Here is a 27,955-nt window from a genome sequence, read left to right on the forward strand (position 1 = left end):
GAAATGACTGTATTTTAACAAATATCACAGAGCCATTAACAATGATGTTTTCAAAGAAAATGAACCTCGTGGGAAAAGATATTATTTAAAATAAGTAAAAACAGACAGACACATAATTAGACACACTCCTCCATCCCAAATCTACATACGAAGGAAAACACACACACACACACACACACACAGGCCTTCCCAGAAAGAGACAAAGAAGACCTGCTCCCCTAACACCCTGTGCACCCAGGCTGGGGGCTCACGCCTGGCTTTTGTCTTTTTTCCTGACCCTGGTCACAGGAGGTGGCACAGCATGGCAGGAAGGCCATGGTCTCAGACACTCCTAAGCCTGAGCCCCTGCCTCTGTGACATCAAAGCCATATAGCCCAGGCAAATGTCTTAATCCCTTTGAGCCTCAGTTTCCTCATCTTCAAACAGGATTAGCACCATGTCTGTTCACGGGCTGTTGTGAGCAACAGCCAAGAAAATGCATGTCAGATACTTCACAGCACACCTGGCCCAGTAAGCTGTAAGAAATATTAGATGCCATCATTTTTCTTATTAACACTTGCGGTGGTTCCTAATTTTTAAACATTGAACATTTGTAATATTAAAGAATGGCAAAGATTAACAAATTTAAATATTCCACAAGAGGATAAGGCTGTGTTCCTGACCAGCAACTGGCCAAAGAGGACAAGGTGTCCTCTGACCACAGAAAGGGAGAAACCAGGATCAGCCTTCTGGCTCCCCAGTGAGGCCCCTCAGGAGTCTGAGCCCCCAGGCACACAGACTCCAATTCCAAACCATGCCACCTTCCCAAACGTTCTCTGTGTTTTCAGATCTCGTCTCTCACCCTCTCCTTACTGGAACACCCTGCCGCGGCTCTGCTCGAAATTAGCCCTGTGTACAGTCCCCTCGAAATTAGCCCCGTGTACAGGACACCCCCTCTGTGCCATGCTGGGTCTCAGGGGCCCACCCACAGAAACCCACAGCCAACACCCCAGCAGAATTCACTCCTGTTCACCTGCCGCACAGAACTTAATCCTTCCCAGCTCTACGGGAATTATCTGCAGCAGATCTGTTTCTCCATTAAAGCAGAATCTTGGGATCCCCCGTGCCCAGCCCAGGCGGAGCTCACATCTTTTAGCTGAATGACATAATCAGAAATAATTTTCACTATTAATAAAGGCATTCTTCTTCCACCCCAGGAAAATGGAGGAACCAAAAAAAGTTAAAGTGAAAATAAGATTTCTCTATCTCTCTCTCCAGAAAAGTCGGCCACGTTGGCCAAAGCAAATTTATAATCTCACTGAAAACAACTATCAATTAAATGCTGCACACTAAAGATCAAAAAATGACTTTGCTAAATAGATCTTATACTTTAATATTTGGTTTAGGTAATGGTGGTAGAATTTTTAAGCATAGAAGCCCCAAGTTGAGAAAAGTTTTAATGACTTTTCTGATAGAACTGGCCCACATAAAAGAATCCGTGTCTCCCTAATTCAATATACACTTTATTGAGAAAATAACCATGAATAAATGGAAGAAAAAAGTGTACTTTAGTGAAGGATTTAATGGTCTAATCTAGAAGGTCATTAAAGTAAAGGAACAAGCAAATGAAAGCAGTGACCTGCATACAGAAGGCCCTCAGGGGCAGCCTGGGAGCTGGACGGAGGGGATAGGTGAGACGGGGGGACCATGACCAGCAGGCAGATGCCTGGACACCACAGGGCAGGTCGGTGATGGGAGACAGCACACAGACCAGGGAGACACACGGCAGAAGGTGAGGACAAAGAATCCAACTGGGAGGGATGAAGCAAGGAAACACTCAATAAATGCTCAGATTAAGTCAAAACAAGCAAGGTTAAGTTTACACAGTTAGGAAACACGTGTAAACTGAAAGGGAGCTCCTAAAACTTGGCAATTACAATAATAGAACAAGGATCAATAAAGTCATCCCAAAGTTTGAGTTACCTGGCTGCATCTTTAACCAAAATCCATTTTCCAATTCCTCAAACAACCTTGCTGAAAAACCCCTTTCAAACAAGCCCCACTGAACCAGAACAAAGCCAGGCAGGGCCACCAACCACTTAGGCAGCAAGCAGGGTTCTGAACAGCGGTGGGCCGCCAGGCTGGGCCCTGGGGAAGAATGGCTGAGGAGGCTCTGAGGCCAAGCACCCCACAAGGGGACAATCGTGTGAGCCACAGAGCCTGCACATTTCAGATCCTGGCCTCAAATGTGGACCACTGTGATCCTCGGGATTCATGAACATTCCCAAGTCTGTTCATCGTCACAGGCCAGCCCCAAACAGCCTCATTATACTCACATCTGCTGTGCCCACGGCATGTACAGAGAACCAAGCGCTGGCACCATGGAGAAGCAAGCCAGGGAGGCAGCAGCAGGGAGCAGAAGCAGCCACCAGCCCCAGAAATGGCATGAGGGAGTTCCAAACAGCGACAGCTCACAGCACAGCTAATTCACTTGCTGCTGGACTTCAAAGTGTCACCCACACATTGTCACTTCCAGCCCCACAGCAGGATCACTGGATTATCACAAAGGAACAGAGGCCTGATTAACCTCCCCAATGCCCAGCTCTGATCATTCCGCTCCCTACCCCAAAACCTTCCATGGCTCCCAATTACCTACAGAACAAAGCCCAAGTATCAAAGACTTTCAGACCATCTGCGCCAATTCCTTGGTCTCACTGATGAGGAAACAGAAAGGCTGAACTGCGAGGCTAGACCGTCTGACACTGACAGAGGCCGGAAAAAGCCTGGGATCTCATCATGTCCTCTCTGCCTCTAGCGGTCTCATCACAGCACCATGGCTGCCTCAAAAGCCCTGGCCTAACTGCACATGTGGCTCTTCCTCCACTGCCTTCTTCCAGAACCATCACTCCTGGGGTACAGCAGGCGCTGGCTTTTAGCGCAGACTCTGCTGGCTGGGTGAGCCTGCACCAGTCCTGAGCTTCTATAAGCCTCCAGAAAGCTGTTGCTGGACCTGCTGCTGCCGCCGCCATCCTGGCTGCTCAGACCCTACAACACAGAGGCGGCCAACATAAGGAACTAGGTCCACTGCACTGATAAGCATATGTGGTGCCTGTCCAGTCTATGAAAATTAGGTCAATTTAAGGAGGTGGTCAGTGCAGGAACGTGGTCAGCTATGAAGGTTCCACTATATATGAACATTATATGGATATGTATATTATGGGTATGTATATTATATCTTAGGTTAAAAAAATGGGCTTAAAAAGATTTCTTGGCTGACTCTGGGAGACCGAGGTGAGAGAATTATTTGAGCTCAGGAGTTTGAGACCAGCCTGAGCATAGTGAGATCCCATCTACTAAAAATAAAAAAATTACCTGAACAAAGTGGTCCTAGCTACTAAGGAGGCTGAAAAGGGAGGATCGCTTAAGCCCAAACATTTGAGGTTACAGTGAGCTACGAGGCCACAACACTCTACCCAGGGTGACACAGTGAGACTATGTCTCCAAAAAAAAAAAAAAAAAAGCCAAGCATACATCCTAGCCATACATGGTGGGTCGTGCCTGTAATCCTAGTACTCTGGCAGACTACGGCAGGAAGATCACTTGAGGCCAGGAGTCTGAGTTGCAGGGAGCTAAGGTGATGCTCACTGTATTCTAGCCAGAGTGACAGAGAGAGACTCTGTCTACAAACAAAAATTAAATCAAGATACCCCAACTGCTATGGATTGAAATTGTGTGCCCCAGATTCCTATGTTGAAACTCTAACCCTGGCATGATTGTATTTGGAGATGGAGCTTTTGAGACAGTAATTAAGGTTAAATGAGGTCACGAGGGCTGGGCCCTGACCCAAGAGGATTAGTACCCTTATAGGCAGAGACACTAGAGGGCTCAGCCCTATCCCCACCCCCATCACACCCTCTTCCTGCACAAGCACAGAAGAAAGTCCATGTAACAACAGAGCAAAAAAGTGGCATTTACAAGCCAGGAGAGAACCCTTACCAAAAACCACAGCAGCCGGCACTTTAAACATGTGATGTATAAACCTCCACTTGTGGCACTTCATTAAGGTAGCCCAAGCAGATTAATACATAATTTTTAGGATATCTTATTCTAAGAAAAATCTACATTCTGTGTTTAGGTATTTTAAGCAAACTTGAACTTTCTCCCTTGAAGACTAATTTGAACAGTGAGGCATTTCACCAGAAAGCCTCCATAGTTGGTGTGAATTAACTTGTGAGCTGGCTAAAGACCAAAGCCAAAGGCTCACCTGGCAACATTTCACCCCCCACCAATAAAGTTAGGACAAAGGAGATATGCTTCACTTCCCTACACAAAACCCACTATTTTCTTTCTTCTTGGGAACAGATGTAAAGTTTAACTTCCCGTGTTATATCCACTTGTGATGGCAACTGGATTTGTTTTCACCTTTCATCCACTGCATTTGTATTCAACAGAAATGTCTTCCTGTTTTTTCATTTTAATCATCTACAGTTTAATACCATATCAAATTTCTAAAAGTGAATTCTTCATGTCTATTAAAACAACCAAAGCAGTGTGCAATGCAGAGAGCCTGGGACTAAACCAGAGGATTGCTGCCACCTGCTGGCTTCTAATCCCTAGCAGGTCTTGCTCCATTCTGAGCCTCAGTTTCCTCACCCACGGAATGGGGGTCCTGGGAATCCCACCACTGTAACTGTCACATAGAATCAGTGCCACATAGATGAGATAACTTGTGGGAAGTCTTCATACGTACCAGGCATCAGCCCGGCAGTGCAGCAGACAGGAGTGTAGCCAAGCAATGGCCTGACCACTGGGAAGTCATACGCACCGGGCATCAGCCCGGCAGTGCAGCAGACAGGAGTGTAGCCAAGCAATGGCCTGACCACTGGGAAGTCATTCGCCCCAGGCATCAGCCCCGCGGTGCAGCAGACAGGAGTGTGGCCAAGCAATGGCCTGACCACTGGGAAGTCATACGCACCGGGCATCAGCCCCACGGTGCAGCAGACAGGAGTGTGGCCAAGCAATGGCCTGACCACTGGGAAGTCATACGCACCAGGCATCAGCCCCACGGTGCAGCAGACAGGAGTGTGGCCAAGCAATGGCCTCACCACACAGCACTTCTTTGCACACACGAGGCAAGACACCCACCAGGCCTCAGAAACAGCCCCGAGAGCCATGCAGGGAAGGAGCCGGCAGGCGCTCGCAGGGTCCACAGTCACCTGCAGCTGCTCAGACCAGGCAGCACTGTGGTGGCGGGCCGTGTCGCAGAGTGCCACATATACACTGTGCTCCACCGTCACATGTGTCCCGACAGTGACACACAGCTGAGCTGAGCGTGTGACCAGCCACTCGGCTCTACAACACAGCACAGAGACACAGAGCGAGGCTCACACGCTGCCCTGATATGCCTGCAGGGGCCACTGCAGTCGAGACGCTCCTGGCTCTGCCACCTGCCCTGGGAGCATCCCGAGATGGGTTCCTATCACTGTGTTAGTACAGAGTCCATGAAACCCCACTACTCCTGACCTCAATAATTTTTCACCACCCAGACCCCTGATGTCAAGGGTGGGGCAGTGCCTGGACCAGCAGGATCTCCCCCCATTCCCCGGGAAAGGTCCTTCAGGGACCACACAGGGCCCAGAGCAATAGAACCCAAAGTGGCCCCCGAGCCTCCACTTTTCTTCCCCACTTTCTTGCTTTTCATCGTAAACACAGCCACCTTCCCTCCTGCATGTAAGTTCACCGAGCCTCCTGGAGCCAATCAGGCAGCAAAGGGACGCTCAGCAGCTGTAATCCGCTGTGTGTTTCCCTAGGAAAGGAGAGAAACCAAACAGAGCCATCCAGAAAACAGTCCCACAGCCAGCGAGCCTCTGTCTCCCAGAACACGGAGTGGTCTGAGACAAGAAATGGACAGCCGCTGTCCTTCAATCCCCTGTGCAAAGCGCCACTCCCTGCCCGAGGCACCAGCAGCACAGAGGACACTGTGGAGGCTCGGCCAGGCACAGCCACAGTAAGGACAGGGGAGATCGTCCTGGGGAAGCAGACGGCTCAGGAACCTCTTCACAGAAGGTCAAAAAGCCATTCAGTACTCAAGGTAGGACCAGGGGACAGTCAGAGCACTGGCAAAGCCAAGGGCCACTTCTGTTGTTCCCTTCACAGACCTTCCCCAGCAGTTAGCACTAGGGTTAAAAAACTGGGGCTCTGGAGCCCACAGCCTGGGTTCAAATCCCAGTGCTGGTACTTCCTAGCATATTCTTGGGAAAAATACTCAACTGTAAAATAGACTGATAGTAGGACGGTGCCTGTGGCTCAGTGAGTAGAGCGCCGGCCCCATATGCCGAGGGTGGCGGGTTCAGACCCAGCCCCGGCCAAACTGCAACAAAAAAATAGCCGGGTGTTGTGTCGGGCGCCTGTAGTCCCAGCTGCTCGGGAGGCTGAGGCAAGAGAATCGCGTAAGCCCAAGAGTTAGAGGTTGCTGTGAGCCGTGTGACGTCACGGCACTCTACCTGAGGGCGGTACAGTGAGACTCTGTCTCTACAAAAAAAAAAAAAAAAAAAAAATAGACTGATAGTAATACCAGCCTCGTGTGAAGGTTGAATAGAATACTATTTAGAGGGCGGGCCTGTGGCTCAGTCGGTAAGGCGCCGGCCCCATATACCGAGGGTGGCAGGTTCATCCCAGCCCCGGCCAAACTGCAACCAAAAAATAGCCGGGCGTTGTGGTGGGCGCCTGTAGTCCCAGCCACTCGGGAGGCTGAGGCAGGAGAATCGCTTGAGCCCAGGAGTTGGAGGTTGCTGTGAGCTGTGTGAGGCCACGGCACTCTAACGAGGGCCATAAAGTGAGACTCTGTCTCTACAAAAAAAAAAAAGAACTATTTAGAAGAGCCTCTGAGTAAATAGGGAATAAAGTGACCAACACCACCACTACCACGATCCCCAGGACCATCTCAAAGCCTGGACCCCAAAGAAATCAAATGAGCCTACTGCTGTTCTCACCTATCCTCCCACACCCACGGCGAAGCCCAACTGGTCACCACACTCTTCCAGCCTCCCTTCTTTTTTTTTTTTGTTTTGTGACGGAGTCTTACTGTAGACAGTCTCATGGTAGAGTGCTGTGGCGTCACAGCTCACAGCAACCTCTAGCTCTTGGGCTTACGTGATTCTCTTGCCTCAGCCTCCCGAGCAGCTGGGACTACAAGCACCCGCCACAACGCCCGGCTATTTTTTTGTTGCAGTTTGGCCGGGGCCGGGTTTGAACCCACCAGCCTTAGTATATGAGGCCAGTGCCCTACTCACTGAGCCACAGGCGCCACCCTCCAACCTCCCTTCTTTAAGAAATCTCACTTCTAACCTTGCCAGGACTTTCCCGGCTATACACATCACCAACCAGGGAGGACTTGTGCCCAGAGCTAGCTGACCCTCCATGAAGCGCGCGTCCTGTGGAGCGTGCAGCCTACCCTGGGAGAAGCCAGATGGCCAGCGGTCAGTCTTACCCTCGTTTGCCCCACATTGTTTACCACAGGCCAGCCCTTGCAGGGAGGCTGACCTCCATCCCAACACCGCCAAGCCCAGACCCAACCCGATCTACTCAGTCTCAACAGCTGGACAACCACCCGCTCCAGGCCTGGGTGTGACTCACTGGACATGGACACTCACCTCTGCCCACTCAGGCTCCCATCACTTCCATCTTCAGGCTGTGGGTGACAATTCAAAATTATCCCCCAAAGTCCTCCAAAGGTCAAAGGTACGTAAACAAATTCTGCTAAGTTAACGTGTTTTATGTCCTTTCTTAATTTGTTTTCCTCTCGGGTCCGCTCTACATACCAGTTCTCATGGTCTATGGTCATTTATTATTCAAAAGCCATGACAAAAGTATCCATGTAATAAAAATATCTGTACCTCCTCAATATTTTGAAATTTAAAAATGTTTAAGTCTAGGTACAGTTTTAAAGGAGAAGTCTTAAAGATCAATCAAATTAGGTTTGCCTTTTTTCTCTTAACAGTTTCTTTTGTAGATTAGGACATTAAATAGCTAATTGAGCAATTATGAGGCTATGAAATGTATTTTCTCTACTTGAGGAAGAAAAGAAGAAAAATGGGAAAAGCTGGGCGGTGCCTGTGGCTCAAAGGGGTAGGGTGCCAGCCCCCTATGCCAGAGGTGGCGGGTTCAAACCCAGCCCTGTCCAAAAACTGCAAAAAAGAAAAATGGGAAAAGCATGAAGAATCACCAGAAACCCACCGCTCCTTGCCCTCTGCAACATTCTGCACTTACGACATAGTGCCTCTCACTCGTTGCTTCTTTCTGTTGGAGTGTTTGAGCTGCGTCCTTCTGTCCACTACACTGAGCCTCTCACAGGCTGTAGCTGGGAATCTCATCCTGTGGTGCCAGGGACGGAGCCCACATGGAGGATCCTCAGGTGCCGGGCAGTCAGGTGAGCTGCCAGTGGTCAGTCTCACCCTCTTTGGCCCCATGTAGTTTACCGGCTGACACCTGTGCTGGTCCCCCACTGACACAGAAGCCTTTGTCGGGGGCTATCACCTAGGCTGTTTTTGCTGCAGGTAACAGGAAACCAGACTCAGGGACTTTTAAACAGAGGTTTATTTTTCTCAGCAAGATGCCGGGAGGCAGGAAGCTATTGACACTGGTTCACTGGTTCTGTGATATCAGGCTCTAAGCTCCATGTCACTTGGACTCTTTCCTCAGGATAAAGGGGTGCGCCATCATCTTGGGGTGATGCAAAGGGCAGTGATCATGGCATTGTCTTCAGAAAGGCAGAATGTTGAAAGGTAGGTCACCAGGGCTGCAGGGGACACTGAGAAGCATGTGCCTCACATGGGCAGGGCCACTGGCACTTTGAAATTAGGGTTCTGGAAACAGAGAAGGGGGAATGGATATTGGGTAGGCAGCCAACTGTGTTTGCCTTTCTAAGAGATGTGTATGTGTGTATCACCTCCCAAGATTCCTGATTCCTTGAGGTAAGGTATTATCTTTCTTTTCTTTCCTTTTTTTTTTCTTTTTAAGAGAGAGTGCTGCTCTGTTGCCCGAGGTAGAATATAGTGGTGTCATCATAACTCACAGCAACCTGAGACTCCTGGGCTCAAGCGATCCTCCTGCCTCAGCCTTCCGAGTAGCAGGGGGACTACAGGAGCCTGCCACTACACCCAGTTAGTTTTTCTATTTTTAAAAATCCTGGGCAGAGAGAAAAGAACTGTTTTGCCAGTGTTCCTCCTGGATTACCAAAAGAAATACAACAAAAGAAAAACAAAAAGGGGTGAAATCCGGGAGAAACAGGTGAAAGGCCTCTGCCAACAGAGAAGCCACCTGGGAGAGGGCCACATCACACAGCATATGACACTGGGGCAGGACAAGGACCCGGTGCTGACCCGCGCTCTTGCTCACCACCACGCCCCGGCCCACACTGCACAGAGTCAGAATCGGCGAAAACACTGCTCCCCTTGTAGGAGCCCACATCCAGGAAATGAGGTACAGTGGCTGTGGGCAAAGGCCCCAACATAACACCACCATACTGTCACACTGAGATCCACTCTCTCGTCCTGTAGCCAGCTACGTGCCAGTCTGGTCCAACGCCCCAGGGTGGCAGCAGCGACAAGCCAGCAGACCAGCCCTATCCAGATGCCCCTGCGGGCAGCTCCCAGCCCTGAGCTGCTGGGGAAGAGCCACAGACCCCGCCTGGGCAGCTCATGAACTCATCAGCCCTCTTGTTAAAGCTTCTTTGTTTCACTTAGGAGTGAAATCACAGGAGCTGAGACAACACTGGCCTTCAAAGGCAGCCTGCCCATGGTTGCTGACGGTTGTGACAGCCTAAGTGGGATGGCCACTCACACTCTGCACTGCAGAATCTGCCAGCACTGGGCACTGTCCTCAGCGCCAATCTAAGGAAAGACACCGCAAGCTGGGCTGGTACTGGCAAGCGTAGGCTGCAGAACAAACGCTGTCTGCACCTGACTAGATACCAAACTGAGACCAGCCTCACTAATAGGACAGAGACCAGACTCAGTGACACACACGGGACAGAGACCAGCCTCGCTGACAGACACGGGATAGAGACCAGCCTCAGTAATAGACATGGGACAGAGACCAGCCTCGGTGACAGACACAGGATAGAGACCAGCCTCACTGACAGACATGGGATAGAGACCAGCCTCAGTAATAGACACAGGATAGAGACCAGCCTCACTGACAGACACGGGATAGAGACCAGCCTCACTGACAGACATGGGATAGAGACCAGCCTCACTAATAGAAACGGGACAGAGACCAGCCTCGCTGACAGACACAGGATAGAGACCAGCCTCACTAACAGACATGGGACAGAGACCAGCCTCACTGACAGACACGGGATAAGAGACCAGCCTCACTAATAGACACAGGATAGAGACCAGCCTCAGTAATAGACACAGGATAGAGACCAGCCTCACTGACAGACACAGGATAGAGACCAGCCTCACTAATAGACACAGGATAGAGACCAGCCTCGCTGACAGACACAGGATAGAGACCAGCCTCACTGACAGACATGGGATAGAGACCACCCTCACTGACAGACATGGGACAGAGACCAGCCTCACTGACAGACACGGGATAGAGACCAGCCTCACTAATAGACACGGGATAGAGACCAGCCTCACTAATAGACACGGGATAGAGACCAGCCTCACTGACAGACATGGGATAGAGACCAGCCTCACTGACAGACACGGGATAGAGACCAGCCTCACTAATAGACACGGGACAGAGACCAGCCTCGCTGACAGACACAGGATAGAGACCAGCCTCGCTGACAGACACAGGATAGAGACCACCCTCACTGACAGACACGGGACAGAGACCAGCCTCACTAATAGACACGGGATAGAGACCAGCCTCACTAAGCACCAGCCAAAATTACAAAGTGGCTGGGCAGAGTGGGAAGGGCAATTAGCCAAGATGGGGATAAAGTGGACAAGAGCAGGGGATGGGACAGGGAAGGGGCAGAGACAGGGAGTGAGGGGTGGAGTAGAGAAGATGGGGGGTACCAAATAGGGGGCAAAGGATGAAGAGGGGGAGAGGCGCTGGGAAGGAACAGAGAGGGAATGTGGGAGACAGAATGGAGAGGGACGGGGTGGGGTTGCCATGAGGAGAGGGGTAGGCAGTGGCCAGAGGGGCAGAGGGCCAGGAGGGTGGTGAAGAGGTGCATTACAACCTCAGGGCCAAGGTCCAGAAAGCAGAGCTGTGTCACATGACCATGGCCTCTGCCCTGGGGTCTCTACATTTGGCAGCTCAAAGTGGCCGGCAGAGTCACTTTCCTCATAAACACCTTTCCCTAATGAGATTCCAGAACCAGACTGAGTTGGCTGGAGGTTTCATTTTTGTCCCTTGTGTTACCTTCTGAGATCGTCCTGGCCTTTGGGGACACACGGTGAACACATGCTGCCGCGCATGTAGGCGCCCTCCCTCCATGCAAGTGCACCTGTGGTTAAGATGTGCATGGGCAGCAAGGCCAGCGCCTGGCCACTGAAGGGCAGCGCTGGGCGCTAGCCACAGCTCTCCTGGCCAGCTGTGTCCAGCACATCCATCCACACCAGCCCTTCATTCCTGGACCTGAAGCCAAGTCCTCCAGTGAGCCTGTGAGAGAGAACCGAGCCCCTTCCTCAGGCCTCTGAGGAACATGAGCTGCCCACTGCCCACCGGGTCGGGAAGCCCAGGTAGGCCTGTCCCCAGCCGACTCTGCCCAGGGCTCGGCATTCACAGATCCTCACACGCATCCCCTCAGCCAGAAACCAGCTACGTGGCCAGACAGGTGGTGCCTGGGAGCTGGGGGTGGTAACACGACACGGACGGCCCCAAACGGCAGTACCTGTGCAATTACATGGATATGCTGCTTCCAGTTTCATACGGACATGACTCTGCCCCCCTTGTAAAATAACACAGTGTCCTCTTTCTAGGTCCATCAGCTGTTACCCCATCCCTGCAGCCCCTCCACTCTGAACCATGGGGGTCCTGTCTTCCTGCTCCTCCCCAGTCCACCCAGCTTCACATCCAGCCCGCAGACCCACCCTACCCCACACAGCACCCATGGAACTGACCACCTCCCCCACCTGGCCCCAGCCCAAGCTCTCGTCTCCCACCCTCCCCTGCCCCTTCTTCCCTCTTCACTGCTAAGTGGCTGCCCAAGAAATCGGCCTAGTCCAAGGCCACTGGCAACAGCCTACTCAGGAGCCTTCAGCTGCTCTTCCTGTCATAGGACGGTCAGCACTTTCCACAACTCCATGACAAGCTTCACTCCCCTCCCCACCTCCACTACCAGCCCAGACCCCGGCTGCCCGCTCCTCATCCTCCCACTTCGATCCTCGAGCACATGACGCTCCAGCACAGCCCAGGACCCTGCACTCTGGCCTCTCCCCACAATGATGCACTGCACATCTGCCTTTGTGGAGACCTCACCCTAAAAGTGCCCCCTTCAAAGGGTCTTTGCTGACCATGTGGCCTCCACACCACATATTCCCCACAGAAGTACTGAGGGAACGTGTCTGCTGGACACCTCCCCAGCAGAACGGCAGCTCCTAGAGGGCAGGACGCTGCAGTATTTCCCCAGTGCATACAACCACAGCAGGTGCACACAGACACTGGATGGATGAGCGTTACACAAATTACCTCCGACCTGCACGAAGTCTGCAAGAAGGGCCTGAGTTTTCCTTCACAGTTGATGAGACAGAGCGCTGAGTCGCCAGACAAGAGTTGGTCACACAGTGAGTGAGGGCATAGCCAGCATCTCAAACTTTTTAAACAGGGGGCCAGTTCACTATCCCTCAGACCACTGGAAGGCCGGACTATAGTTTAAACAAAAAAAACTATGAACAAATTCCTACGCACACTGCACATCTTATTTTGAAGTAAAAAAACAAAACGGGAACAAATACACCGCCTCATGTGGCCCGCGGGCCGCAGTTTGAGGACCCCTGATCTAGACTCAAAAAGCCTCCCCTACTCCACCTCAATCTGCTCAAGAATGCTCTCGATCTTGAAGCCCAGAATGGACGCTCACTCCGGGGAGCTGGAACGTGACTGTGTGCCTGACCCCACTTCTCAAAGGAAAGGGGCTTTTGTTCTACAGCTTGAAAGCTCTTGAGTCCTGGAGCTGAGCATCGCACGCACGCAGCATGCCATCGGAGGTCCCACTGCCTCGCAGCAGGCACTCAGCAGTCCTCAGAAAACTGCTGCCAAACCTACCACCATTCGCCAGACACACGTGACAAACATGAGTGTCATTTTCTCAGGACTCAAGGCAGCAATCTCTGTGTGAGTAAATACTGAGCCAGTGCTAAGAGTAGAATGAACTGTTAAGTCCTATTTGCCACTTTCCTCCCCAGACTCATGACAGAGCACACGCTAAACAAAGAAAAGAATCCACCGGACACAAGGCTATTCAGCAGGTGGGATGGTTCTGTGGGCCCGTCTCACATCAGCGACTTGCTTCTCCAACACCGGCAAATATTTGCCACTTAAGTTTTTTACGTAATGTGAAACAGTACATCCCACCATCTCTGGAAGCTATCTAACTACCTTATAAAAACAGAAAATGTACTGGCTATATCTTCTCTTGCCACTAAATACAAATCCAGTAATCGTTTAACATTGAAAGTTCTGGTTTTAGCTTTTCCATTTTAGATTTGATATTTAAATAGAATTCTGAAGAAAGAAAAAAAGAAAACCATAATCCCATCAACCTAACAAAAGCATCTGATTTTTACATCCTAAGCTTTCAATCTACCCATACACACTCACATTTTCCCACAAGCTTAGAAAGCTTCACTTTTAAGTATGATTTTAATTTCTAAAAGTTGCTTCAGACTCAGTGCCTGTAGCACAGTGGTTATGGTGCCAACCACATAAACCAAGGCTGGCGAGTTCGAGCCTGGCCCAGGCCTGCTAAACAACAATGACAACCGCAACCAAAAAATAGCTGGGTGTTGTGGCAGACGCTTGTAGTCCCAGCTACTTGGGAGGCTGAGGCAAGAGATCCGCTGAAGCACATGAGTTTGAGGTTGCTGTGAGCTGTGATGCCACAGTACTCTACCAAGGGTGACATAGTACAACTCTGTCTAAAAAAAAAAAAAGTCGCTTCAATGACAAAATCCACAAGATTCTAGTTGGGTGCTCAGGCCCTCAACAGGACTCCCATCAGGCAAGCCTTCCATCAGCCTTCCCCTTGCCACCAGCTGGAAACCACAGGACACAAGCAGGAAAACAGATCTATAAACCACCCTGATTTGTCACCAACAACAAAAGAGGCCACATATGTCATACTGTAAGTATCAAGGCAGAGGATAAACAGGTCAATACAAATGAACGTAACAGTAACAACCTGACATTTTAAGTGTTCATGATGTGCTCAGCGCCTCCTGCGCATTTTATATCCACCGTCTTATCCAACCTGCAAAACCAGCACTGCTTTCACTGTGCCTATCCCACAAACAAGAACACAGCTGCCTTCACTGTGCCTGTCCCACAAACAAGAACACAGCTGCCTTCACTGTGCCTGTCCCATGAACAAGAACACAGCTGCCTTCACTGTGCCTGTCCCATGAACAAGAACACAGCTGCATTCACTGTGCCTGTCCCATGAACAAGAACACAGCTGCCTTCACTGTGCCTGTCCCATGAACAAGAACACAGCTGCATTCACTGTGCCTGTCCCATGAACAAGAACACAGCTGCCTTCACTGTGCCTGTCCCATGAACAAGAACACAGCTGCCTTCACTGTGCCCATCCCATGAACAAGAACACAGCTGCCTTCACTGTGCCTGTCCCACAAACAAGAACACAGCTGCCTTCACTGTGCCTGTCCCATGAACAAGAACACAGCTGCCTTCACTGTGCCTGTCCCACGAACAAGAACACAGCTGCCTTCACTGTGCCTGTCCCATGAACAAGAACACAGCTGCCTTCACTGTGCCTGTCCCATGAACAAGAACACAGCTGCCTTCACTGTGCCCATCCCACGAACAAGAACACAGCTGCCTTCACTGTGCCTGTCCCACGAACAAGAACACAGCTGCCTTCACTGTGCCTGTCCCATGAACAAGAACACAGCTGCCTTCACTGTGCCTGTCCCATGAACAAGAACACAGCTGCCTTCACTGTGCCCATCCCACGAACAGGAACACAGCTGCCTTCACTGTGCCTGTCCCATGAACAAGAACACAGCTGCCTTCACTGTGCCCATCCCACAAACAAGAACACAGCTGCCTTCACTGTGCTCATCCCATGAACAAGAACACAGCTGCCTTCACTGTGCCTGTCCCACAAACAAGAACACAGCTGCCTTCACTGTGCCTGTCCCATGAACAAGAACACAGCTGCCTTCACTGTGCCTGTCCCACGAACAAGAACACAGCTGCCTTCACTGTGCCTGTCCCATGAACAAGAACACAGCTGCCTTCACTGTGCCCGTCCCATGAACAAGAACACAGCTGCCTTCACTGTGCCTGTCCCACAAACAAGAACACAGCTGCCTTCACTGTGCCTGTCCCATGAACAAGAACACAGCTGCCTTCACTGTGCCCATCCCACGAACAGGAACACAGCTGCCTTCACTGTGCCTGTCCCATGAACAAGAACACAGCTGCCTTCACTGTGCCTGTCCCACAAACAAGAACACAGCTGCCTTCACTGTGCCTGTCCCATGAACAAGAACACAGCTGCCTTCACTGTGCCCATCCCACGAACAGGAACACAGCTGCCTTCACTGTGCCTGTCCCATGAACAAGAACACAGCTGCCTTCACTGTGCCCATCCCACAAACAAGAACACAGCTGCCTTCACTGTGCTCATCCCATGAACAAGAACACAGCTGCCTTCACTGTGCCTGTCCCACAAACAAGAACACAGCTGCCTTCACTGTGCCTGTCCCATGAACAAGAACACAGCTGCCTTCACTGTGCCTGTCCCACAAACAAGAACACAGCTGCCTTCACTGTGCCCATCCCATGAACAAGAACACAGCTGCCTTCACTGTGCCTGTCCCACAAACAAGAACACAGCTGCCTTCACTGTGCCCATCCCATGAACAAGAACACAGCTGCCTTCACTGTGCCTGTCCCACAAACAAGAACACAGCTGCCTTCACTGTGCCTGTCCCATGAACAAGAACACAGCTGCCTTCACTGTGCCCGTCCCACGAACAAGAACACAGCTGCCTTCACTGTGCTCATCCCATGAACAAGAACACAGCTGCCTTCACTGTGCCCATCCCACAAACAAGAACACAGCTGCCTTCACTGTGCTCATCCCATGAACAAGAACACAGCTGCCTTCACTGTGCCCATCCCATGAACAAGAACACAGCTGCCTTCACTGTGCCTGTCCCATGAACAAGAACACAGCTGCCTTCACTGTGCCCATCCCATGAACAAGAACACAGCTGCCTTCACTGTGCCCATCCCATGAACAAGAACATAGCTGCCTTCACTGTGCCTGTCCCACAAACAAGAACACAGCTGCCTTCACTGTGCTCATCCCATGAACAAGAACACAGCTGCCTTCACTGTGCCTGTCCCACAAACAAGAACACAGCTGCCTTCACTGTGCTCATCCCATGAACAAGAACATAGCTGCCTTCACTGTGCCCATCCCATGAACAAGAACACAGCTGCCTTCACTGTGCCCGTCCCACAAACAAGAACACAGCTGCCTTCACTGTGCTCATCCCATGAACAAGAACACAGCTGCCTTCACTGTGCCCATCCCATGAACAAGAACACAGCTGCCTTCACTGTGCCCATCCCACAAACAAGAACACAGCTGCCTTCACTGTGCTCATCCCACGAACAAGAACACAGCTGCCTTCACTGTGCCCATCCCATGAACAAGAACACAGCTGCCTTCACTGTGCCCGTCCCATGAACAAGAACACAGCTGCCTTCACTGTGCCCATCCCATGAACAAGAACACAGCTGCCTTCACTGTGCCTGTCCCACAAACAAGAACACAGCTGCCTTCACTGTGCCTGTCCCATGAACAAGAACACAGCTGCCTTCACTGTGCCCATCCCATGAACAAGAACACAGCTGTCTTCACTGTGCCCATCCCACAAACAAGAACACAGCTGCCTTCACTGTGCCCATCCCATGAACAAGAACATAGCTGCCTTCACTGTGCCCATGCCATGAACAAGAACATAGCTGCCTTCACTGTGCCCATCCCATGAACAAGAACACAGCTGCCTTCACTGTGCCTGTCCCACAAACAAGAACACAGCTGCCTTCACTGTGCTCATCCCATGAACAAGAACACAGCTGCCTTCACTGTGCCCATCCCACAAACAAGAACACAGCTGCCTTCACTGTGCTCATCCCATGAACAAGAACACAGCTGCCTTCACTGTGCCCATCCCATGAACAAGAACACAGCTGCCTTCACTGTGCCTAGCATATGTACAAGAACACAGACACAGGCTCGTTACCAAGCCGCTCAAAGTCACAGAACAAGTCATCAGTAGAGCCAGTTCTCCACACAGGCAGCCCAGCTCCAGAACCTGCTCTTGTGGGCACAAAGTGCCTTCATGTCTCTGCACCGCACTGGCATTATTCAGAGTCAGCAGAGCAGGTGGCTGGCATGACTGGAGAAAGGGAATAACTAAGACACACACTGACCCCACTGGACGATATGCTTGACGCAATCCACCTTCAGCTCCTGCCCTAGTGGACAAGACGTCCACCCACCCAGGGCTCAAGCCGAACCACGCAAGCCGTCTGCTCTCTGCCATCGCTCTCACCTACATCCAAGGGTGCTCTGTGCACCTAATCGTTGCAGGACGAGGTTCCGATGCCTGTAGAAAAGTTCTCAAGTTATTTGTAATGACAGAAAATTAGGACTAACCCATACGCCCACTAACAGGGAGTCAGAGAAGGAAGTCATGGGGTGTAGACAGAACAGCTCACTGCAAGCCCTGTGAAGACTAAGGCCCTGTCTGTGTACTGCTGTGGGAAAGTACATAGTGCAACCCACAGAGGGGAGGTGCAGCGCAGCGTCACCACTCCTGTGCAGAGAGAAATACAACCTACAAATGCAGAGACTCCAAAGTATCTCTCCACAAATTACCTCTTGATTACCAAAGGAAAAAGTGTAACATTTCAGTGGAAAGAAAGAGCAGACACCAGCTTCAACCAAGGGCTTGGAGTCGGCCTTGCCAGCACTGGAACAAACCCACAGTGGTTCCGTCTGCTACAACAGACAAGAACACGAGTCTCTGAAGGGATTTCCTGCCCTGAGTCACTGACGCAAATCTCTCCACAAGGAGACATCAGACACACACAAACCAAGGGACATTCCGCAAATAACTGGCCTGTGATCTTCAAAAATATCAAGAAAAACAAACAAACAAAAAAACAACCAGAGAAGAGATGAGTTAGTTCTGTGGGTCAATGGCGATTACAGACGCATGACAATGGAGTGGAAGGCGTGGACAGCACGTCCCCTGCTGGGTTCTGGGCTAGGAAAAAGGAGACAGAAAGAACAATGTTGGACAACAGGCAAATAGGAACACAGACTGTAGATTACAATCACAGCAGCTATTCAACAGTAACTTCCTGGCTTTGACAGCTGCACTGCGACCGTCTGTCTGGAGGGAGGTCTTTGCTTTCAGGAAACACACAGTGAGGGTCTCAGGAGCACAGGGATGTGGCGTCTCCAACCGACTCAGACGGTTTGGAGAAAACACACACACACAATCAGATGGTGACCAGGGCAAATGTAAACAACTGGTGAATCTGGGTGAAGAGCATATGGGAGGTGCTTGTACCATCCTGGCAACTTTTCTGTAAGTTTGAAATTACCTCAAAATAAAATGTTTAGAGCAGTATGTGTATAGGCCCCTCTGGAAGGAGGACCCTGACACAGTGAAAAGGGTGGGCCTGTGTATACTGGGAGGGGGAGAGGGACTGTCCTCACTGTAGACCCTGCTGTGCCCTGTAATGTTGTACAGACCCAAGTGCTACTGATTCAAAAATAAATAAAATGATTTAAAAGAAACAACCCACACTGAGTACACTCAGAACTCGGTCCTGCACTGCCCCCCTGTCACAACAAGCAGCACTGCCATGCCCTCTGCCCTCTGCCCTCTGCCCTCTGCCCTCTGCCCTCTGCTTCCACCTGAACCCTCCCCACTCCCAGGCCCCTGCACAAAGCCCGGCTCCTCCCCCACCCAGCCACCATCCGCACCCATCCGTGGGCCCCACTTGCCCCCTCCTGGCTGAGCCAGGCTTTGCACCTCCGCCCTTCAGCCTGCAGAGCACCACTCTGGCACTGCCTGTTTACACATCTGTCCCCCAAATTACTCATGATCTCATGGCTAGGACCACATCCTGATCCTCCTGAGCGCTCCAACATCTGGTAAACACCAAGAGTGGAGTGTCGCTCAACAAAGAGGAGAAACATAAACCAAAGAACGTGGATCTGACTGGGAATTCCACTCAAAGGACTTGAAAGCAAGTGCACCCCCGGCATGTCCCCACGGGCACCGTGTGCCTGGAAGCAGCCTGCCCCGGAGGAATCACCCTGGCCCTGTGCAGTGCCCAAAGCCTGTGCCCTCCCACCAGCCCCAGCACCATGGCAGGAAAGTGCAAGCTCAGCAGGGGCAGATGCTGTCACTAGCTCTGCATCCCCATGAGCCACGTCTCCAGGACGCTATGAAGAACAATGACACACACATGGCGGCCTCAAAGTGCCCACTGAGGGCAGCATCAACACAGACTAGAAAGCCCACTATCACGCTGCTTTGGAAATGCATTGACCAAACATGTCCAAAGGAACTACCAGCAACAATTACCATGTCCTAGTGACTTACAGAGAATACAAACGCCGTGAACTGCTTGCTGGGTAAATCCACACAGAGGCCCCAGACACCACAGAACAGGGTCCGCGCCCTCTGACCTATGGGGACTTACCGAGGTCTGTGTTGGGGCCGGCAAGCAGCTGCTGGAACTTGTCGAGCCGGGAGGCTTCTCTTTTACTCAGTGCTGAGCTGCTGAGGGTGCTGGGGTCGGACGTCCCGCCCAGCGCGACAGTGGCCGAGTGAGGCAGAGACTGGGACCTCTGCAGAGGGACAGCATCACTGGCACCTTCTGCGGGGGTGAGACAACAGAGGTGAGGGTGAGGATGCCTCTCAACCACACTGACCCCATGTTCTTCCCACATTAAGACGGCCTCACACCTACTATGTCACTGTCCCCTGTCAATGTTGTTGGGTCACAACCCTACCACCATCACTAAGCAACTGGGACCCAGTGCCTCTGAAATTCACTGGCCCCCTGGCAGAAGAAAGACAATGACAGCAGAAAACTCCAGGTGACTTAGGGTGTGTCAGTGGTCAGGCTCACTGGCTCCTGTGACATCAGGGCCTGCCCAGGGACCATGACCCAGAGGATTTGACAAGAGGTTTTCCAAGCCTGAGCCTGGAGGGCGAGTCACTGCAGGAAAGGGATGAAGCCAGCAGAGGCACTGAGGACCAGAGCCAAAGCCAAGGACAGGCCAGGGACCAGGGCCCGAGAGACCAGCCACCTGCTGTCTCCAGAGCACCTCTGAATCCACCACCCACCGGATTCTCCTGGGCCTCACCACAGTCCTGGGGAGGGGGTCAGGCAGGGACTGTCATCCTGAGAAAACAAAGGAAGCCAGCCAGGGGAGGGATGGCGCCTGCCCAGACCCGACAGCAGGCAGTGACCGAGAGGCCATCTGAGTGCAAGCCCACCCAGCCCTCGCCTGCTGGGAGGCACACCACCTGCTCCTGCACAGAGAGGTCCTGGAGACTGAGACCCGCTTTATGCCCAGCAACTCAGGATGGGGACAGCCAAAGGTAAGACACAAAGGCCCTCAGGCCACTGGACACAGAGCTGCCAGGGCCAATAAGGAAGAGATTCTCCAAGGCTTGGTGCCCCCGGCCTGAATCCAACAAGGAAGAGACTCCCCAAGGCTTGGCGCCCCCAGGCCTAAATCCCATCCAGTGACCTCATCTTTCAAAAACTGAAGATGAAAATAAAGTGAAGAGAAAACTCCAGGAAACAGCAAGAACGAACGCTGCAGAGTGAACATGTGAAGGACGTCCGCTGCCGGCAGCTACAGCTGAGCCGGGGTGAGAGCGTCACTCCCTACCTCCCTCATGCCACAGATTGGCCACGTCTCCCTCCACCGCACAGAAACCCAGAGGCTCTCCAGGAGCCAGGCAAGCTGAACTTGTGGCCTCTGGCACCATCTGGCCCAGTGGGGGCACAGACTTCAGGGCACTGCCCCAGTCTCCCTTCCCCTGATGACTCGTATTAACCCCACCATCCAGAGAATCCTCTCCAGCAGCCTCAACTCAGGGAAGGCTTAAGAAGCAGCACCTGAGCGAGGGAGGACCTTGACTGGAGATGCTCAGAGCTCCTTTGGTTCTATCAGAGTCTATCATTTCAGTTGTGTTTGTGATTCTATTTAAGAAAAAAAAAAAAAGTCCAGGTGTGCAGCTCACATCTGTAATCCCAGCACTCTGGGAGGCCCAGGCAGAAAGATCACTTAAGATCAGGAGTTTGAGACCAGCCTAGACAACTTAGCAAGACCTCATCTCTACAAAAATGTAAAATGTTATCCTGGCTTGGTGCCTGTAGCTCAAGTGGCTAGGGTACCGGCACATACACTGGAGCTCACAGGTTTGAACCCAGCCTGGGATTGCCAAACAACAATGACAACTACAACCAAAAAATAGCCGAGCATTGTAGCAGGCACCTGTAGTCCCAGCTACTTGGGAGGCTGAGGCAAGAGAATCACTTAAGCCCAAAAGTTTGAGGTTGCTGTGAGCTGTGACACCACGGCACTCTACCAAGGGTGACATAATGAGACTCTGTCTCAAAACAAAAAAAAAAGTTATCCAGGTGTGGTGGCACATGCCTGTAGTCCCAACTACTTAAGAGGCGGAGTCAGGAAGATGGCTTGAACCCAGGAATCGAAGGTTATAGTGAGCTATGATGACACCACTGCACTCCAGCCTCGGCAACAGTGACACCCTGTCAATTAAAAAAAAAAATTTATTTTTTTAGACAGAGTCTCACTATGTCGCCCTCGGTAGAGTGCCATGGCATCACAGCTCACAGCAACCTCAAACTCTTGGGCTTAAGCAATTCTCTTCCCTCAGCCTCCCGAGTAGCTGGGACTACAGGCACCCGCCACAACACCCGGCCATTTTGTTGGTGGTGGTGTTGCAGCTGTTGTTCAGCAGGCCCTGGCTGGGTTCAACCCTGCCAGCCCCGGTGTATGTGGCCGGCACCCTAACCACTGAGCACGGGTGCTAACCCAATTAAAAAAACTTTAAAAAAAAAAAGAAAGAAAAAAGATTCAGCCGGAAGATGAGCTACATGTTATGTCTCAGGACTAAAGGTACACAACTTTGGTTACTATGATCTTTAGAGATGACTGGTGTGACTCCATCAAGGCATCTGAGGACCTGCCACTGCCGGCTCCTACTCTAAGATGTGACTGGTGAACTTCAGAACATAAAGGGACAGAGATGTTCCCGAGGAAACAGAAAGATTGACCGCCAGGGCTCTGTTACCATGGACAGGAAGCACGTCAACATCCTACCCCCAGGGATGTAACTGTCACCAGCTCTGTGACAGTCACATACAGGGACAGCCTCACCCATCCTAGCGCCCATTGTGCAGGCCTTGCAGAGCTTTCCAGCTGGAGACAGGGTTTGCTACCAACCCAGTGTCAATAAATAAACACAGTTCATCCAACCTCAGGTGTCAAGATAACAGATTTCTGAGGCATTCTCAGGGTAGCAAGAGGTAAGAGCAGGCACAGGGGTGGCAGATGCAACCCCCCCACAACCACATCACCACTCAACCATCAGCCCAACTGCCTCTCCTGGGCTGAAGGCCAAGGCTGATGACAGCAGACTCTCAAAGTTGACATCTAGCTCCACAAAGCTGCGCACCATGAGGGGCAAGGCTTAGGCAGGAAGTGAACACAGGGGCTGCTCTAGGGAGAGGGCACATCCACACAGCAGGGCCAGGTGGGCCCGTGAGACAGCACACCCCAGAGTCTCTATACTGGGAACAGCCGCTCACCTGAGCAGCAAAACACCATGGAACTCACAGGTCAGTCACCTGGGTAGCAAAGTCCTCATCCCTGAGCAGGGAGCCAGGAGGGTACTGTGGGGTGGGGAACAGGGAAAAGCCACGTGGTCACCTAGCCCTCAGGAAAATTGCCTTTACTTCAACAGCATTTATGCAAGTACAGGACACCAAGGAGAAACTAAGACAACTGGGACTTGGCCCCATCTTCAAGGAATTTGCAAAATGTGTCCCTGAGGCCTGCAGACGCAGCCCATCCCCTCAGGAGACAGATCAGATGCCAGACCCCGGAGGCTCCGCATCTCCTTCCTTAACAAATCAAAATGGATGGTTCTGGAGCCTGTCCACTCACCCGTCTGTCTCCCCACCAGGTGGGCCTTCCTGGTGCCACGACATGAGGTCCCTGAGAACAAGAACAGGGACGTACCCACATCTATGACACTACCTGGCAAACAGTCTGATGATGGACAGGCAGCCACAACCAAGGGAACTGGAACATCACCACGTCTCCCTCCACACTGCACACTCCTGCCCCCCAGTCACCAACCTGTTCAGTACACTGAAGCAGCAGCATGGTGGACTCCTGACCAGGGCTTCCCAGCCTTGGCCCATGGCTGGGGCTAGATCAGTCACTGCTAGGGGTGCGGGCTGTCCTGGGCCCTATGGGATGTTACCCACTACCTGCAAGTGACACGATGCCCTGCCCCAGCTGCAACCAGCAAAACTGCCCTAAGAAACCACCCCGTGTCCCTGGGAGCAGGATCACGCCACAGAATGCCCCGCTCTGCCCAGGCAGGTCTGTGGCCAGCAGCAGGAACGCTGGAGTCAGCCGCCCAGGTGTGATCTGCATAGCGGTCAGCATGCAGCTCTGGGCAAGCTGCTAACCTCTGCATACCTCCCTGTGGGTATAAATGAGGAATGACAAGCCTGAAGCCCTAGTGCTGCGGTCAAGCGTGACAAGCTCATTGTCAAAAAGCTCGCTTCAGTACTGTCACCCAGCATGTGACCAGTTAATGCCACCATTGTCACTACACTCAAGTGCTCACGAGCCATGCCTAGAAAGCAAACACGGCAAAGATGGCCGACTCCAAAAAAGCACTGGCACAGGCCACAGGGCCGGCCCATCTCCCAGCCACAGCTGCTTGGAGCACCCTTGGTTTTGCTCTTAAAGGATGCGTCTTCCCCGGGTGATATCCCACAGCTCCTCCACCCTGGCTGTACACAGCCTGAGCTTGCCTCTTAGTCAAGAACCTCCAACCACACACCATGTGGTCCTGACCAGACGAGCCCCTGCCTCTGGGGATGCTGAGGAAACCGCCAGCAATAGCTTGTAGACAGCAGCACCCCCAGGAGTGGACAAACTCAGGGCTCCTGCCAACCCTGAGCCTGCCACATGCAAGAGCGCACTGCCCAGGACTGGGTCTGCAGGAGGTGGTCAGTGTGCATGACTTCAGTCAGTCACGGGACTGCCAAGCCTCCTGCAAAAGCCATCACCAGATTTCCATTTTTTGTAGAGAAAACTTTAAACTGTATTAGACTCCAAAATGAAAATCAATCAAATGAAATAATTCAGAGCATCCTCACCTAATAAGAACTGTAACATTTTAGAAGTTCATTCCTAGGAAGTGTTTTTAAGAACTGTAACTAGGGGTGGCGCCTATGGCTCAGTCGGTAAGGCACCGGCCCCATATACCGAGGGTGGCGGGTTCAAACCCGGCCCTGGCTGAACTGCAACCAAAAAATAGCTGGGCGTTGTGGCGGGCGCCTGTAGTCTCAGCTGCTCGGGAGGCTGAGGCAAGAGAATCACTTAAGCCCAGGAGTTGGAGGTTGCTGTGAGCTGTGTGAGGCCACGGCACTCTACCGAGGGCCATAAAGTGAGACTCTGTCTCTACAAAAAAAAAAAAAAAAAAAAAGAACTGTAACTAGGGGCCGGGCGTGGTGGCTCACGCCTGTAGTCCCAGCGCTGTGGGAGGCCGAGGCGGGTGGGTTGCCTGAGCTCAGAGGTTTGAGACCAGTATGAGCAGCAGTGAGCCAGAGTAAGACCCTGTCTCTACTAACAACATCAAAAACAGCCGGACGTTGTGGTGGGCGTCTGTAATCCCAGCTACTGGGGAGGCAACGGGAAAGAGCACCGCCAGAGGAAGAAGAAAATGAACAAAAAAGAAAGAGCACTTCAAACGAAGAATGAAGAAGCAAGCTGAAATTGAAAAAAAAAGAACTGTAACTAGGGGGCCAGAGGTCGGCGCCTGTGGCTCAAAGGAGTAGGGCGCTAACCCCACATGCCAGAGTTGGCAGGTTCAAACCCAGCCCCAGCCAAAAACTGCAAAAGAAAAAAAAGAATAAAAACTAGGGGGGCAGAGCAAAATAATGAACAGACACCTCCAGCAATCATCCCTTCCTGCAAACACCCAATTCAACAACACCCACACAAGGAAGCACCTGCAGGAGAACCGAAAACTGCACGTAGGTACAAAGCCAAGTTCTGCACCTGCTGACAGGGTGACCTTAAGCTGCGGCAGTGATCGTCTTCTCATAGGCAAACGTGGAGAAACCCCCAAGCCCTCCGTGGCCATGGAGAGGGGACTGACCAGGCCTTGGCGGCACCATGGACTCACTGTGGGTGAGGATGACCAGGTGACACCCACTGCCCAGCCCGCTCTCATGACAACCCCACCCCCCCTTCTACCTTGACCCGTGGCACTTAGGACCTTCTAGCACCCTCCGTGCCTCCTGTGGGTTGTGTGTAGTTCTGCATCTGCCCCCTTTTCCAGAACAGACTTTCCACAGCGCAAGGACCTACACCTGGTTTGTCCATGGAGCAACCCAAGCCCTGAAAACTGTGCCTGGAGTGGCAGATACTCGTCACAGATGTCACACACCTCCAACACTTGGAGCAAAAGTCACACAGGCAGCCTCAGGGGTGGCTGCTCTGCATGTCACAGTGGGACCCAGCCCTACGGGGTTGTAACAAGAACAGGACAATTCCAAAGTCAGACTCCCACTCCCTGGAATCCTGAACCCATGTGCTCCACACCTGGCAGAGACCCAGCCCTCCTTGGCTGGGAATGCCATCCCCAGAGCTACCCGCTGCACTAAGCTGGTGTGCCAAGGGGGAGGCAGGGTGCCCAGTGTTGTCCGTGGCCAGCACTGCATTTGGAGGGCATCCTCGTCTGGAACAAGAAAAGCACTGAGGCACCCACAGGAGGTGCTGCTGCTCCTGCCCGGAGCCCTGGGGCCACCTGCAGGACAGCCTCACAGCTCCCTGGTCAGGAACCCCGCATCAAAGGGGGATAGGACCTTCTGAACCCTTCTCGGGGAGGGGGCACGGGCCCTGCCCGGCCTTGCCAGAGCTCACAGCATCTCTCTGTCCCTCCAGCCTACCTGCAGGGCAGGATGTGTGGCTCTCACTGACGGACTTCACCAGCCGCAGGTCTCCTGGGGCTGCAGGCAGCTCTGCCTCGGGCTGCAGCCTCAGCTCCGGCCGTGGGGCCTCCTGCCCAGCAGGCTGGCCCTGCCGCTGACTGTGGTTGCGCAGCACACGATGGGCTGTCTCCATGACCACCTCGGTGTTAAGGCTCTCTGCCGCCATGGCCAGGAGCTCGTCGTCATCTTCCCCAGCATCCCAGGCGTCGCTGGTATTGCTCTCAAACTCCTGGAAGGTGCTGACCTTCTTGGCCCTCACCGGCGTGGTTGGCATCCTGGGTGTGGCCTTGAGCAAGCTACAAGGCAAAGGGGCGTCACTTGCCCATGCTCGGCGCATTGGGCTTTCTGACCCAAACTAGCTGGAAAACAATCCCAGGACACAAGGCATAGCTGGCGGTGACGTGAGAAAGCAAAGGCAGCTCGTGGAGACAGCTGGCACCAGAGCAGGCAGCACTCGGAGGACCCACCAGGAGAGCAGTCACCAGAGAAAGTCACGCTAGGCAGCCGGGGCCACCTGACAGGACCGACCTAGGAGGAGGCCCTGCACATGCCCTCGTGTTACCAGGATCCCGCTAAGTTCCCACAGCAGCAGCTGAGCAGTCAGCAGGAGTGACCATGCAGAGGACACAGCCCTTTGTACGTGGATTTGGAGAAAGCATCATTTCCATGAGATTACCCCAAAAGTGTGACAACGTACTACTCTGTCAGCTGCCACAGATCCCCCAGCTCACATTAAGAAACCTGTCAGACTGGCATGGTCCTGCAGGGAGGGACACCCCAGCATGAGGCCGAGTCTCACACCTGCTGCTCCCTCCTGCTCTGTGGAGAGACGAGACAGAAGGCAGAGCAGGCCTAGTAGCCAGGCTGAGAGGAAGGGAAGCTGGGAGCCTCCAGGAATGGCCCACGAACCAACTTGTCCCTGGCTAAGGGGTGTCAGCTCCTAGCTCTCCAAGGTGGCTTCACCACCTCCCCCCACATTGGGCTGTGTCCCCCACATCTGCCATCCCCACCAGAGGATGAGCCATGCAGGGTGGCCAGTGTCTCCAAGGAGCAACTGTGTGACCGGGGTTTGCTGTGCCCCCAGGAATGCCAGGGAGCCGGTGTGAAGCAGGAAGAACGTGGCTGCCACCACCCTGCTAGCGTCAGGGCTGAAAAGCCAAGTGAGGTTCGGACTTCACTTACGTGCCATGTAACAGTGGGTCAAAGGGTGGGTGCTGGGCTCCATACACATGCTGGATGCTGATGAGAGAGAAAAGAAAAACAGATGAGTGTTTCCTCACCCAGGCCGGCTCAGGATAGCAGCTCTCCGTCAGCTGCCACAGATCCCCTGTGGCCACTGTAGGCTGCTGAGGCCCCGTACAGGGGATGAACAGCCGCACACAGCAGGGTATCCGGCCCCTTCCTGAGAACAGATACCCCCAAGCACTGGATGCTCGGCACCCACCACAGT

At 52.5% G+C, this 27,955-nt stretch overlaps 1 protein-coding gene across 3 annotated transcripts in view; it reads right to left on the reverse strand.

Annotated features, from left to right (window-relative positions):
- TBC1D22A (TBC1 domain family member 22A) overlaps positions 1–27,955 on the reverse strand; it is a 314,377-nt gene that overhangs the window by 271,664 nt on the left and 14,758 nt on the right. For all 3 annotated transcript variants that reach the window (XM_053582457.1, XM_053582458.1, XM_053582459.1), the window contains exons 2-4: positions 27,688–27,744; positions 26,464–26,801; positions 19,924–20,100 (exon numbers count right to left, since the gene is read on the reverse strand). In XM_053582457.1, coding sequence (XP_053438432.1) covers positions 19,924–20,100; positions 26,464–26,801; positions 27,688–27,744 — 572 coding nt within the window. The remainder of the gene's footprint in view (positions 1–19,923; positions 20,101–26,463; positions 26,802–27,687; positions 27,745–27,955) is intronic.

This window comes from Nycticebus coucang, chromosome 3, assembly GCF_027406575.1.
Source record: "Nycticebus coucang isolate mNycCou1 chromosome 3, mNycCou1.pri, whole genome shotgun sequence".
Taxonomy (NCBI): domain Eukaryota; kingdom Metazoa; phylum Chordata; class Mammalia; order Primates; family Lorisidae; genus Nycticebus; species Nycticebus coucang.